General features: G+C 42.2%; 1 protein-coding gene across 2 annotated transcripts in view; it reads left to right on the forward strand.

Annotated features, from left to right (window-relative positions):
• HELZ (helicase with zinc finger) overlaps window positions 1-12,364 on the forward strand; it is a 157,532-nt gene that overhangs the window by 23,444 nt on the left and 121,724 nt on the right. For both annotated transcript variants that reach the window (XM_080826445.1, XM_080826446.1), the window contains exons 5-6: window positions 4,109-4,336; window positions 6,883-6,919. In XM_080826445.1, the coding sequence (XP_080682571.1) occupies window positions 4,127-4,336; window positions 6,883-6,919 (247 nt within the window). In that variant the 5' untranslated portion in view covers window positions 4,109-4,126. The remainder of the gene's footprint in view (window positions 1-4,108; window positions 4,337-6,882; window positions 6,920-12,364) is intronic.

The raw sequence follows: 12,364 nt of genomic DNA on the forward strand, positions 1-12,364 counted from the left end.
GTGATTCTACTTTATTTAAATTGAAAACTTGGAATTTTGTTTTATTTTATTTTATTTTTAAAGATTATTTATTTATTTATTTGACAGACAGAGATCACAAGTAAGTAGAGAGGCAGGCAGAGAGAGAGAGAGGGGGAAGCAGGCTACCCACTGAGCAGACAGCCCGACGCGGGGCTCGATCCCAGGACCCTGGGATCATGACCTGAGCCGAAGACAGAGGCTTTAACCCACTGAGCCACCCAGGCGACCCGAAAACTTGGAATTTTAGGGAAATAACAATAGCTGACACTTAACTGAGCACATACTGTGTGCCAGGCATTCTTTTTTTTTTTTTTTTTAAAGATTTAATTTATTTATTTGACAGAGGGAGAGATCACAGGTAGGCAGAGAAGCAGGTGGAGAGAAGGGGGAAGCAGGCTCCCTACTGAGCAGAGAGCCCAATGCGGGGCTGGATCCCAGGACCCTGAGATCATGACCTGAGCCGAAGGCAGAGGCTTAACCCACTGAACCACCCAGGTGCCCCGCCAGGCATTCTTATAAGTGTTCTATACATACTATTTTACCTAATCCTGCATTAACCATAGGAGGTAGGCATTAGTTGTTTTGCCATTTTAGAGGTAAGTTGAGATACAGGAGATTAAGTCACTTGCCCCAGGCCATGCAGCTGATGAGTGTCTGAGTGACAGAGTGCAGGACTGATGGTGAGTGAGGGGGTTAGTTAGTGAGGGGGGCTGGTGAGTTTTGAATGCAAGTCCTCCGGCTCTAAGCCTATGCTCTGGATCACTGTGCTGCATTCTTTTCCTAAGAAAGATTTTAGCTTGTGCATCCTTAGTTTTTCTTTTCTTTTTACTTCTTTTTGTAGTATTTTCTAGATGTGGGCTGAGAGTTTTATAGGAAAGATTTGCTTATCCTGGGGCCTCTGGTATCTGTGGTTTATCTACCTATTGTTGCTGTTTTCTGGCAAGCAAACACTATATGCTTGTTTGTGTCAGTAGTTCTCAATCAGGAAGGATTTTACTCCCCAGGGGACATTTGCTCCTATCTGGAGACCCTTTTAGTTGTCATAGGGTGGAAGAAACTACTGGCATCTATCTAGTGGGTAGAGGCCAGAGATGCCGTTACACATCTTAAAAAGCACAAGACAGCCTCCGGAAACAAAGAACTGTTCGGCCCATAGTGTCAGTAGCATTAACTGAGGTCTGTATAGTAAGTTAGTGGTTATCTTGTCATGCCATTCTTATGCTTAAGGGGCAAAGTCACTGTAGTAATATAGAAATCATTATTTTTGATTTTTGTTTGGTAATTGATCTTATCCAGATTAATGCATGTTTGTATAAGGGGCATGAATACCAACTATATCCTACATATTTCAGCTCCCCTAAGTCAAACTGGGTCTTGTGGTCCATTGAAGGAGGGCTGAGGATTTGAAAGGTAGGCAGTGTAGAGACTGAGGACACAGTACTCTAAATATCTATTGGATTATTTATTTATTTAAAGATTTATTTATTTATTTTAGAGAGAGAGGAGGAGAGGGAGGGAGGGACTCCTCAAGCAGATTCCCTGCTGACTATAGAGCCGGACATGGGGCTCGATTTCATGATGCTGAGATTACGACCTGAGCTGAAGTCAAGAGTTGGACACTCAACCGACCAAGCCACCCGGGCACCCTTATTTGTTGGATTATCTTGTGTAATTCACAACAAATACGGGTGTTTTTGTTTTTGTGGTTCTTGGTAAAAGTTCATTTTTGTGGTTCTTATTAAAAGTTAATTTGTTAAATGTAGACATTTAAAATATCCTGTAATTTTAAAACCATGCTTTTGGTATTTTTTTACTTAAAATTTCAAACAGAGGGAAGTAGAATATCGTATCCCATGTGCATACCAGCTCTTTTAACAAATGTTAACAAAGGCTGAAGTCCTTTTTACTCTTTCTTGGTCCATTCCTCGGAAATTTCTACATTTTTTGACATACGGGTATCTCGAAGTTGAAGGGGCCCGGACCTCCGTGATGTCTGTCCTCCTGTCTCACTCGCTGCACCACTGTGTTCTGGGGGCCCATCCGCAGGTGTCTCCCCTCGGCTTTCGCTGCAGCGCAGAGGCAGCATGTGGCTGAGGAACAGCTGGGAGAGCGTGGGGCCAGGTGGTCATCAAAGCTGGAGAGGCCAGACAGGGGTGTACGTGTGGGCTGGAGAGAGACGAGAGGGACAGAGAAGTCCCTGGGGCCAGTTGGTAAGGTGGAAGGTAAGGAGGAGCAGGAGAGCTAGTAAGGGGGGAGCGGGCAAGAACAGCAGTCTCCATGCTTGATGGAGCTGGTGGCTAGAGGTCAGCAAGACCGACCCTTGGAAACAGTATCGTGATTGTCGGGTCACAGGATTTTAGGTCTTGTCTGCCTGGCTTTTGTGCTCTTGCCGTGTTAGTGGTCTAGCCAGGGAGAGGCTGCACTTGAACCCTCAGTCTCTCTTCCTTGGACTGCCTCCTAGTGATCCCTTATTTATTTATTTTTTTCCCCAAAGATTTTATTTATTTGTTTGACAGACAGAGATCACAAGTAGGCAGAGAGGCAGGCAGAGAGAGAGGGAGGAGGAAGCAGGCTCCCTGCTGAGCAGAGAGCCCGATGCGGGGCTCGATCCCAGGACCCCGAGATCATGACCTGAGCTGAAGGCAGAGGCTTTAACCCACTGAGCCACCCAGGCACCCCTAGTGATCCCTTATTAATGGCAGTGCCTGCCAGTTCTTCCCACGACTTCTATACGAGCGAGTCCTTCCTTCCTTAATTATTTTTATTTTTATTTTTAAAGATTTATTTAGTTGAGGGGGTAGCCAGAGAGAGAGAGAGGGAGAGAGAGAGCCTTCAGCAGGCTCTGCATTCAGTGCAGAGCCTGACACGGGGCTTGATCTCACGACCCTGAAATTACAACCTGAGTTGGAACCAAGAGCTGGACGCTTAACTGTGCCACCCCGGCGCCCCAGATTCTTTCCTTATTTAAAAATCTGTCATGCCCCGTCGCCTGTGGAATAAAGCTCTCACTTCTTGTGGCACGTGAGGTCATTCGTCTCTCCTCCTCCTCTTTCCCTGACGCAGCTGGAGTTTAAGTCACATAGTTTCTCCTCTAGTCATTTCACTCGAACTCTTCTCTCTGAAAAGCCCACATATACTTTTCCTATCATCTCTGCATGGTGAACTTTGGTTCACCTTTTGAGGCCAGCTCATGCCTTTCGGCAGATGGAATAAGTCTTTCTTGTAATTGTTCATTTGTGCTTTGCTGCTCTTGCTAGAATCGCAGTTTCTTGAAAGCGGTGATGCCATCCATACTCCCATCCCTGACTTCAGTGTTCTGTGCGTGGGGCTTGGCCTCAGGAAATCCTTGTTGAATTGAATTAATCAGCAGTTCAAACTTGGACTTTAGCCATTTTTTTATGTTGGTGGGGAAAATCCTGCACGGTAGAGATTTCGATGCTCTGCAGTCACAGTCACAGAATTACAAGACTGAAATCGGGAGGTTTGGATATGAAACATTTCTGTACCTTCTGGTTTAAAAAAAAAAAAAAAGAAGCCTTCATGGTTTGTTGCACTCTGCAATATTCAAAGTCATGTTTCATTTATACATTTGCCTCATGTATACATTTGATGCATTGTTTGTATGATACTGACTTAATGGTTGACATTTTGCTTGGATCTTGGTAAAGACTTCGTAAAATATAAAAGAGAAGTACAGATTTTGTGGCATTAGTCACCACTGCTCAGCTGCAGCTTGATCAGAAGGCGGATTCAGAGTAACTACTTAGATAATCAAACCAGCGGAGGTAGGAATGAGATTACAATTTTGTAAGATTTTATTTCTTTTTAATTTTTATTTTTTTTAGATAAAAAAATTTTTTTAAAGATTTTTATTTATTTGACAGAGAAAGAGAGCACACAAGCAGGGGGAGCTGCAGGTAGAGGAAGAGGGAGAAGCAGGCTCCCCGCTGAGCCGGGAGCCCGACGTAGGGCTTGATCCCGGGACCACAACCCCAGCCAAAGGCAGACAGCCAACCGACTGAGCCACGCAGGCACCCCTGTTAGTAAGATTTTAAAACCTTCTCTGACTTGTTCTTTCTTCCTGCAGGATTTTTGTCCCTGAGTCATGGAAGACAGAAGAGCTGAGAAGTCATGTGAACAAGCGTGTGAATCACTTAAGAGGCAGGACTATGAAATGACCCTCAAGCACTGCACAGAGGCCCTCCTTTCTCTTGGCCAGTACTCCATGGCCGACTTCCCAGGGCCATGTCCACTGGAGATAGAAAGCATCAAAATTGAGAGTCTTCTTTACAGAATTGCCTCATTTTTGCAGCTGGTGAGTAAGCACTGTTGAAAAGCCAGTTACGAACCATGTAAAAGGGACTTTTTCACAGAGTGGGGACAATTGTTGGTCGTAATCACCTAATTCTGGGCTGAGGAGATGAGTACCTGGCTAGTGATTGCTGAATATGTTTAATTGCAACAGCAGTTTTTAAGCCTTTAACATTGTACTACTGTGTAACATTTTGGATTATTCACTCATTCAGCAAATAGTTATTGAGTGTATACTATGTGCTGGACACTGGTCTAGGTACTTAGTATACATTGATGAAAAAGAGAAAGATCTTCATGGTAATTTTTGTATTGGGGGACAGACAATAAACAACAGATATTATACGTAGGTAGACACTTTAGATTATTAGAAGGTAGCACTCTGCTTGAAAAAAAAAGATGGACAGGGCAAGGGTGATTGTGGATACTAGGGTTAGGGATGGGTTGCAGTTTTAAATTGAGTGGTCAAGGTTAGTTTCACTGATTAGGTGATGTGAAGGGGGTAGGGGAGTGAGCCTTGTCAAAATCTGGAGGAAGAGCATTACAGGCAGAGGAAATAGTCCATGCAAAGACCCTGAGGTAGAAGCCTGACTGGCATGTTTGAGAAATAGCTAGGAGGCCAGTGTGCTGGAGAAAAGTATGTAATGGGGAGAGGGTAACAGAGCTAGATCTTGTGGGGCCCTATAAGGACCTGTTTTTCTCCTACTTAAGACAGGGAGCTCTTATGGTTTTTTAATTTTTTGTTTTTTTGTTTTGAGATTTTATTTATTTGTCAGAGGGAGGAGCACTAGCATGGGGAGTGACAGCCCGAAGGAGAAGTAGGCCCCTCACTGAGCAAGGAGCCTGATGTGGGACTCTATTCCAGGGCCCTGGGATTGTGACCTGAGCCAAAAGCAGATGCTTAAGTGACTGAGCCACCCAGACGTCTCTCTTGTGGGGTTTTGATTAGAGGAGTGGTAGGATCTGATTTGGCAGGAATTCTTTGGCTTTTGTTTTGAGAATAGGCTATAGAGGGGTAAGTGTAGAGGCAGGGGGACTAGTTTAGAGGCTGTTGGAATAATCCAGGCCAGAGATGGTAGTGACTCAGACAAATGGTGGCAGTGGATTGAGAAGTGCTTTGGTTCTGGTTCTGAGATGAAGATAGAACTAGTAAGATTTCTTAACGTGAATGGAGGGAGTGAGAGAAAGGGAGCAGACACAGATTCCCTACCTCAGTGTTGTTTTATCAGAGCAATTTGAAAGTGGGTTTTCTTCAATTGCGATGACAAGGCTGAAGATGGGGAGCAAGTTTTGCTGGGGAAGATGGGAGCTCAGTTTTGGACATACTGAGTCTGAGATGTCATTTAGATATGTAGCTGGAGATGTTGAGTAAGCAGTCAAATATGCAGGTGTGAATTTTGGCAGAGAGGTCTGGGTCAAAGACACTGACTTAAGAGTTGGTGGCCAGTGGGTGATATGTATGTAAAGTCTTGAGCCTGGGTGAGATCACCAAGGGAACGAGTGTACACAGAGAAGAGGACAGGACTGAGGACTTAAGTCTACAGTGTTAGGAGGTTGGGGAGAAGAGGAGGGACCAGCAGAGCAGCCGGAAGGGTAACCCTTGGTGGAAGGGGAAGCTAAGGGATGACGGTGTATGGTAGCAATGTGAGGAAAGGGGATCCAAGTGAGGGAGTGTTGAGCAGTGTCAGTCGCTGTGGATCAAGTAGTGAGAGTTGAGAGTTGGCTAGAATGTGACAGTGTGTCTGAATGGGAACATGGAAATGTCGTGTGTGTCCAACTGGATACGGTTCAGGTCACTGGAGACCTCCATGAGAGCAGTTTCCATGGAATGGTGAGTAAACGTCTGACTAAAGAAAGTTTAAGACCGAGTCACGGGGAAGGACTTGCAATACATGAGTAAGACAGTTCTTGAGTTTTGTCCCAAAGGGGCACAAAAAGTGGGAGTGGTAGCTGGTGGGAGAAGTGAAGTCAAGAGAAGGATTTTTTTTTTTAAAAAGATGGGTTGAAATAGCGCTGTGTTTGTTTCTAGGACTGAACCCATAGAAGGCAAAAAAGTCAGTGATGTAGGAGAAATAGAGACAGCTTGCCGGAGTGATGTTCTTGAGTGGACCATAGAGCAGGTATGCACAGGTGGAACGATAGGCTCTAGAAAGGAGACCTGGATGGCTTGTCTGGTAACAGAGGGAAGGCAGAGTGTGCTGGGAAGCAGGAAGACGTGGTGTGACAGTTCATGGAAGTTCTTGTCTCATGGCTTCGGTTTTCTCAGTGAAGACTTTGGCTGAGGGTGATCGTGAAGGAGGAGGTTCTGGTGGTCTGGAGCTAGAGAAAGTGAGAAGTCAGAGTGAGTAAATGGACCGGGAAGTGCGTTACAATGTTTATTTGTAGAGTGCTGTGTAATCCTCAGGGAGCACATGACTTGGTTTTGCTCTGTGAATGTTACATTTGAAATAATAATTAAACTTTGAAGCAAAGCTGAGCTTTTTTTGGATAAAATGTGTGTTAAGCAGCCCTTGAACTACTTAATTTTATCTTGTATCTTTTATTTTGCAGAAAAACTATGGGCAAGCTGATGAAGATTGTAGGCATGGTATGTTTAAAAATGGGTCTGTTTTCTACTTTGAGAATTTTGAGTTAACTTAAATTGAGCATTGTTTGAGATTTGATTTTTTATATGCTAATTTCAAGAGAGATTATAATATTTTAAACACTCCACCTTACTGTGGTGCCTACTAATTCTGGATGACAACTTCCTTGCCTTGATGGGTATACACTCGAATATCGTTTCTAGTCATGAGTGGGAACATTGGTAGTGTCCTTTTCAAGTCTGTGTATTTTCAGTCAATAAGAGCCAAATTTTAAAACTGTTAACACACATCAATTAAATATCAAGCTTGGATAAATTGAAATGCTTGCCTGTCCCTCCTAAAATGTGTTTTTCCCTTCCGTAGAAAATTTCCCTTAGAGAAGAGAGACTAAGTAGGATGCTTCTTGTGCTTTTTTCCTGTTTTCTTTGGGCAAGAAATTAATTAAAAAGATTCTTACTCTTCGGGTACTCATAGAATACGAATCCTTTTCTTCGTAATTGCTGCCAGTTCACTGGAGTGAATCGAGGAGTGTGTGGGAGAAGGGGTGGAGCGTGCATGCTCACACACCCTTGGTGGGATTTTTTGCACAACTCAGTGATTGGAGTAATGTAATGTTTCCATTATCCAGAATTTGGGGGAGGGGTGCTGAGTTAAACGGAAGTTAAGCTTTTTATTATGCTTTTGCATCAGAACTTTTAAAAGTATTAACTGTTTTTGTTGTAAACTTTAAAGAACTATCGTACTCCTTTGGCATGTTGGATATAATTTAGCCATTCATTTAAGAATGTGAACCTCCTTTAATAAAGTCTTTACTACCTGTGGACATTGAAAGTTACCACCAAGCCAGATAATAATAAGTCAAATGATAACAGAGGACTATGAAGAAGGGAATCCTATCTCTCCCCTTTTTACTCCATCTGAAGAGGTCGTTGTTACTAGTTTGCTCTATCTTTAGTACTTTTCTTTATAGTGGCAAAGATAAGTACTTAAATAATGTAGATACGGGTTTTCCTTTAAAAATTAAAAAAGATGTATGTGATGAATACAAAGCATATTTCCTACATGTCTGCAGATCATGGGTATCTTTCTAAGTTCCAGTTCCAGTTACTGCTTAACATTCCATATGATAAATGTTTCATATTTACTCAAAAATTCTCCCGTTGGTGGGCATTCAGCTGGTTCTAGTTTTCTAGGTTGTTCATTATAATTTATCCTGTAATGAACATATATTCTTTCTTACTGTTGTTTGTTTCTGTAGGATAGTCTTAAAAGTTGGATGTCTGGGCGAAGGAGGTTTTTTTTTTTTTTTAAAGATGAATTTAGGGGTGCCTGGGTGGCTCAGTGGGTTAAGCATCTGCCTTCGGCTCAGGTCATGATCCCAGGGTCCTGGAATCAAACTCCGCGTCCTGGGATTGAGCCCCGCATCGGGCTCCCTGCTCAGTGGGGAGTCTGCTTCTCCTTCTCTGTCTGCCTGCTGCTCCCCCTGCTTGTGTTCCTCTCTCAGACAAATAAATTAAAAAAAAAACAAACCCTCAAAAAGAAAAGAGATACATTTATTTTTAGAGAGAGTGAGAGAGGGAGGGTGGGTGGTGGGTGGTGGGTAGGGGCTGGAGTAGAGGGAGAGGGACAGCGAGTCTCAAGCAGAGTTCCTGTTGAGCGTGGAGCCTGCCCTGAGATCGTGACCTGAGCCAAAATCAAGGGTTGGGCACTTAACTGACTTCGCCCCCCAGGCGCCTCTGGGTGAAGGAGTTTTAAAAGTTGGATATCTGGGTTAGAATTATATGCTTATAGTTTTTTTTTTTTGTTAAATTTTTAAAAGACTTTACTTATTTGACAGCGACAGAGAGAGATAGAGAGAGAGAGGAGAGAGGAGAGAGAGAGAGCACAGGCAGGGGAGCAGCAGAAGCAGGCTCCATGCTGAACAGGGAGCCTGACGCAGGGCTCGATCCCAGGACCCTGGGACCATGACCTGAGTGGAAGGCAGCCGCTTACCCCACTGGGCCACCCAGGTGTCCCAATATATGCTAAGAGTTTTAACAGACATTGTCAGATTTGTTTCTGATGCACACACGCTGCAGCAGTACCTGAGAATGCCTGTGCCCATGACCTCAGTAACACTGGAATCCATCAGTCTTGACATTCTGCTAGTCTCATGTGTTAAAAACAGAGCCTGTTTTCTTTAATTTTCACTCCCTTGAGTGGTGAGGTTGGTACAGTCTTCTCATTTTGGAGGCATACAAAGTCCCAGAAGGTTAAATGACTTCTGAAAAATCACAGAAGAGTAATTGCTGTTAGTGAAGGAGCATATGGGAAATTTTTCTGTTGTTTTACTTAGCATTTTGAAGTTAGATACTATTTTACAACTACTGAATTCCTAAAATAAATGTTTAGCCAGGAAACATGGATACGTTTATTACCTATGTTGTGATGATAGTAACATGTGTAGACATATGTGCAATTGCCAAATGTATACATTAATTATATGCAGTGTTTTGTATACCAGTTATACCTCTGTGATGTTGGGGGAAAAAAGTTTAACCGGTGTCTAGGATAAAGTTGTAATGAAATGAGTATACTCTTGTATTCGTGGAGTGTGAGGGAGAATGCAGCTTGGTAATATGTTTATACCTTTGACCCACTAATCTCATTTCTGGGATGCTATCCCAAGTAAATAATCCAAAAGAAGGAAGAAATTGTGTGTGGAATGGTGTTCATTGCAGTGCTGTGTGTGAAAGTGAAAAATCGATTGGCTTCCAGTAAGGGAGGACATCTTTAATTAAATTCTGTGCATTCCTTGTTACCATTTAGGTGATATGGAAGAACATGGAAAATGATTACTTTCATGCAAAAGCAGTGTATATAAAGTTGTTTATTTGAAACAGATACTTGGGAATATTGGCCAAGTTTATATATATGTATTACTAGTGGAGTTCTGCTGTTAGATGAATTTTTTTTTTTTTTTCCTTTTCAACTTTTGGTAATCTTACTTAAGAGAAAATAACCATGGGTAGGCAGTGAGTTAGTAATAAAAAGCAAGTCAAGAATCTCAGGCTGGGGCATCTGGGTGGCTCAGTTGGTTGAGCGGCTGCCTTCAGCTCTGGTCATGGTCCTAGAGTCCCGGGATCAAGTTCTGCATCGGATTCCCTGCTTGGCAGGGGGTGTGCTTCTCCCTCTGACCTTACCCCTCTCATTCTCTCTCTCTCTCTCTCTCAAATAAGTAAATAAAATCTTAAAAAGAAGAAGAAGAATCTCAAGTCTGTTAGGTATTACACGGCTTTGTAATGCTGGAGAGCTCTGGACTAGCTCCTGTCCTACTGGCCCCAACCCTATGTTTCCCTTTTCTATACCGTATTGTGTTGATGTCTGTTCCTTTACTGTCAGGCTGTCAGTTTGCATTCCTTGCAACTCTCAACATGCCTCATTGTAACTACCTTTTCCCTCTTTTCTGTTTGCTGCTTTGACTTTCTGATTTCACTTTCTCAGGCAGGGTTAGGAAATCAGCCAGCCAGTCTTTGTTACAGAATTAAAAAATATTAAAAGTTTTTTGTTATGAAGAAATTAAAATATTTTCCTATAGGAAAATAGATGTTTTAATGAACATTCATATTCTCAAAACTTAAATTGTAAGATTTTACCATGTTAATTTTTTTCTGAGATATTTGAAAATAATGACAGATATCATATTTACCCCGAAATATGTTAGTATCATCTCCAAAAGTAAGGACATAATTGTATAATCACAATTTTATTATTAACCAAATAAAATTGACAGTGATTCTCTAATATTACCTTAAGCCCAGTCTATAATCACATTTACTGGGTTGTCCCTGAAATGTTTTTTAAGGCTGATTTTTTTCAAGCCAGAAATTAATTAGAATCATAAAATATAAAGTTGGAATTTTACTTCAAAAAGAGTAAGTAGACTCTGAGTGAGGACATGAGGGCATCTTAAAAATTAACTACCTAGGCTTTGAATTCATGGGCCTTAGTTCTGAGTTTGGTGTTGTGCTGTAGAGAGTGACAGTTGCCACCCTGTGAGCACTGGATAAATGAGGTAGGCAAGTCTGTTTTCATTATCTGAACATAAGTTGTGTTTGGTGTAACAGGATGCCTGTGAAATATTGATTATATAGGAAACTTACAGTTTTTACATTAACAAAATAGAATAACACTGTATTTTAACTAACTGGAATTAAAATTAAGACTTAAAAAGAACCAAAATAGGGACGCCTGGGTGGCTCAGTTGGTTAAGCCGCTGCCTTTGGCTCAGGTCATGATCCCAGGGTCCTGGGATCGAGTCCCACATTGGGCTCCTTGTCCAGCAGGGAGCCTGCTTCTCTCTCTGCCTCTGCCTGCCACTCTGCCTGCTTGTGCTCTCTCTGACAAGTAAATAAAATCTTAAAAAAAAATCTTAAAAAAAAAAAACAAAATAAAAAGAACCAAAATAGAATGAGATAAATGGCAAAAGTGAAATCAAAAGAAAATATTATCAACCAAAATTATGCTACAAATTCAGTCATCATAAACATCAGTGAATGTTTTTCATAAGGCTGCCAGATTTTTAAACCCTAGCTGAGAATGTTATTATTGTTTTTTAAGTACTCTCTATATCCAGTGTGGGGCTCAAACTGGCAACTGTGAGGTCAAGATTTGCCTGCTCTACCGACTGAGCCAGCCAGGTGCCTGGTTATTAACTTTTTTTTAATTGATGTAGAGTTGACGCACAGTATTATGTTAATTTCAGATGTATATAGCATAGTGATTCAACAGATCTATACATTACGCTGTGCTGACCGCAAGTGTAGCCCCCATCTGTCACCATACAATGCTATTAGAGTTCCATTGGCAATATTCCCTATGCTGTACCTTTATCCCCATGACTTATTTATTCCATAGCTGGAAAGCTGTAGTGTTGCTCCCATACCCCTTCACCTGTTTTGCTCATCGCCTCTCACCCCCCAACCCTCTGGTAGCCATCAGTTTGTACTCTGTATTTATGGGTCTGTTTCTGCTTTTGTTTATTTGTTTTTATTTATTTATTTATTTATTTTTAAAGATTTTATTTATTTGACAGAGAGAGACACACAGTGAGAGAGGGAACACAAGCAGGGGGAGCGGGAGAGGGAGAAGCAGGCTTCCCGCCCAGTGGAGAGCCCAAGGGGGGCTGGATCCCAGGACTCTGGGATCATGACCTGAACCGAAGGCAGCCGCTTAACGTGTAAGCCACCCAGGCGCCCCTTGTTTTGTTTTTTAGATTCCACATATAAGTGAAATCATACAGTGTTTGTCTTTCTCTGATTCATTTCACTTAGCATAATGCCGTCTAGGTCCATTCATGTTGGCGCAAATGGCAAGCTCTCATTCTTTCTTATGGCCGAGTAATATTCCATTGTGTGTGTGAGTTTGTTTGTGTGAGTTTGTATGTGTGTGTACACGGCATCTTTTTT

The sequence above is a fragment of the Martes martes genome, assembly GCF_963455335.1.
Source record: "Martes martes genome assembly, chromosome: 16".
Taxonomy (NCBI): Eukaryota; Metazoa; Chordata; class Mammalia; order Carnivora; family Mustelidae; genus Martes; species Martes martes.